The following is a 2116-nucleotide window of genomic DNA, read 5'->3' as shown; positions in this document are numbered from 1 at the left end:
AGCATGACTCTGCCTCGCCAGCAAAACACCCCCCCCCCCTCTCTGATGTAAAGTGCCAGGATTTAATGCATATAGATTGTTGAATCAGCCAAACACAATGTCATGGCAATGCATCTAATGCAACAATAGAGAGGTGGATAAATAGCCTTATCAATTCATGCACAGTTCATTTCTATTGTACACTGAAGGGTGATCGACTCCAACAGTCATGCTTTAATTGACATGACAGCACACATTCAATCCGTCAAAATTCACACTGAAACCATGTGAAACATTCCTAAATGTAAACATGTCAATGAAGATAAAACCCCCAAAATTCATCAAAGCAGAAAACTACACCACCTTTTTGTGTTATTAAAACTGATATGCAGGGCTGCTTAGCACATTATTAAACAATGTCATCCATTCAGACATATATCGCAACTATAAGATAAATAAACAACAATTACAACAAAGATAGCTTCCACATTTATGCTTTTACTACTAAACATACGAATTCCATTCAAAAATACCAAAACTCTAACAAAGAACAAGTTAGAAACAATTTTTTTTTTTTTTAAAAAAAAAAAAAAACCTTCCCTTTGTCAAGGTGCTCTCGGGTCCGTCCCATGCTGCCAAACATAAACCAACTCATCCCACCCTGTGCTTGCCAACAACCCATCAACTAGGACACTCATATCAACCCCCACAGCAAACTCCGTATGATGATCATACCTCCCAACCAATGCATCCTCCACCATAAAGTCCCACATACAAACAGTCATATCATAAGAACAGGAAACCATAAAATTCCTATGATGGGGCGAAAACTTAACTTTTCTAACGGCATACCCATGTCCGTTCAAAACCGAAATCGGAGCTCTAAAACTCCGCACATCCCAAACTCTTATACTCTTATCCACCGATGCAGTAGCAATAATACAATCATCATATTTATTCCAATCACAACACAAAATCTCAAAATCATGACCTGGAATTATCATCGTACTTCCAGGCTCACGCACGTCCCAGATTCGCACAGTACAATCCCCTGAAGCAGATGCAAAAACATCCGTATGCCTAGGGTTCCACGCAGCAGAATAAACACAGTACGCGTGTTCTTTAAACGTACGAATGCTCGCCGGCCTGTCAAGGGTCCATAATTTAATGGTATCATCCCAGGAAGAGGTGATGAAAGAATCGCGGCGAGTGGGGTTGTAGTCGACGGAGTGGACTTCACGCGTGTGCTCCTGGAGGGAGCGAAGCGGGTTTTGTGTTGGGGGTAAGGCGGTGTCGTAGAGCTTGACAGAGCCATCGGCCACAGCGGCGATTAAGAGGGAATCGTGGGATTCAGACCAGGCAAGGTCGTAGATGCCATCAGCAGTATCGAAGGAGATGAGTTCGGTGAGTGGGGAGGAGGGAGTAGGAGGCAGGGATAGAACGTGAAGACGGCCATTTCCGAGGATTCCGAAGTTCTGGGAAGTGGCGACGGCGAGACGCGATTCGTGAAAAGGGCTGAACTTGACGGAGTAGCCGTTGAATGGGGTTTTGAAGATTGGCATAGGTGGTGGTACGGGGATTTCTGTTGTTTTCAGCCGAGAGTGGAGGAGTGAGTGAACAGTAAGATTACAAGAAGAAAATGGGCTAAACTATACTAGTTTTTTAAGGCCATGAGATTTCGATCTTTCTTTCTTTCTGGTCTCAATTTCTTATCACCAATGATGGCCTTCTACACCTGTTTTTTTTTTTTAAAAAAAAAAAAATAGAAAAGAGAAAGCATTATCTTGTTTATCCAATCCAATCTATTTAACGCTGAGTTCCATGGTGAATACTTGAATATCAACCCTTACTATCTCACTTCTGCAACATTAATAAAAACATCACTGGGTACTCTTGCCATATAAATAGAAAAGAATGAACAAATCTCAAAATATTAACACTAGATTTTAATTTTGAAGAAAGATAAAATAAGAGAGAAGCCTTAGATTGAAGCTCATGTCTTTATCTCTTAGTTTGATATTTACATAAAACATAAAAGAAAAGAAACAGGAAAAATAAAAATAAAAATTCTTTTAATTCTGAATCAACTTATATCAAATTACTTTAATTTGCTTAAAATTTTTGTAAGAGTTTGAAA

The 2116-nt window shown here is 39.8% G+C and overlaps 1 protein-coding gene across 1 annotated transcript; it reads right to left on the bottom strand.

Annotated features, from left to right (window-relative positions):
- Positions 1-316: 316 nt before the first annotated feature.
- LOC118051857 (peroxisome biogenesis protein 7) lies at positions 317-1788 on the bottom strand. The gene has a single exon (XM_035062600.2). It carries the CDS (start codon positions 1539-1541, stop codon positions 585-587), a length of 957 nt encoding a protein of 318 aa, XP_034918491.1. The 5' UTR covers positions 1542-1788; the 3' UTR covers positions 317-584.
- Between the last annotated feature and the right edge of the window lie 328 nt (positions 1789-2116).

This window comes from Populus alba, chromosome 11, assembly GCF_005239225.2.
Source record: "Populus alba chromosome 11, ASM523922v2, whole genome shotgun sequence".
NCBI lineage: Eukaryota > Viridiplantae > Streptophyta > Magnoliopsida > Malpighiales > Salicaceae > Populus > Populus alba.
Note: the sequence above shows the minus strand (reverse complement) of the source record. Positions and strands in the feature narration are given on the sequence as shown.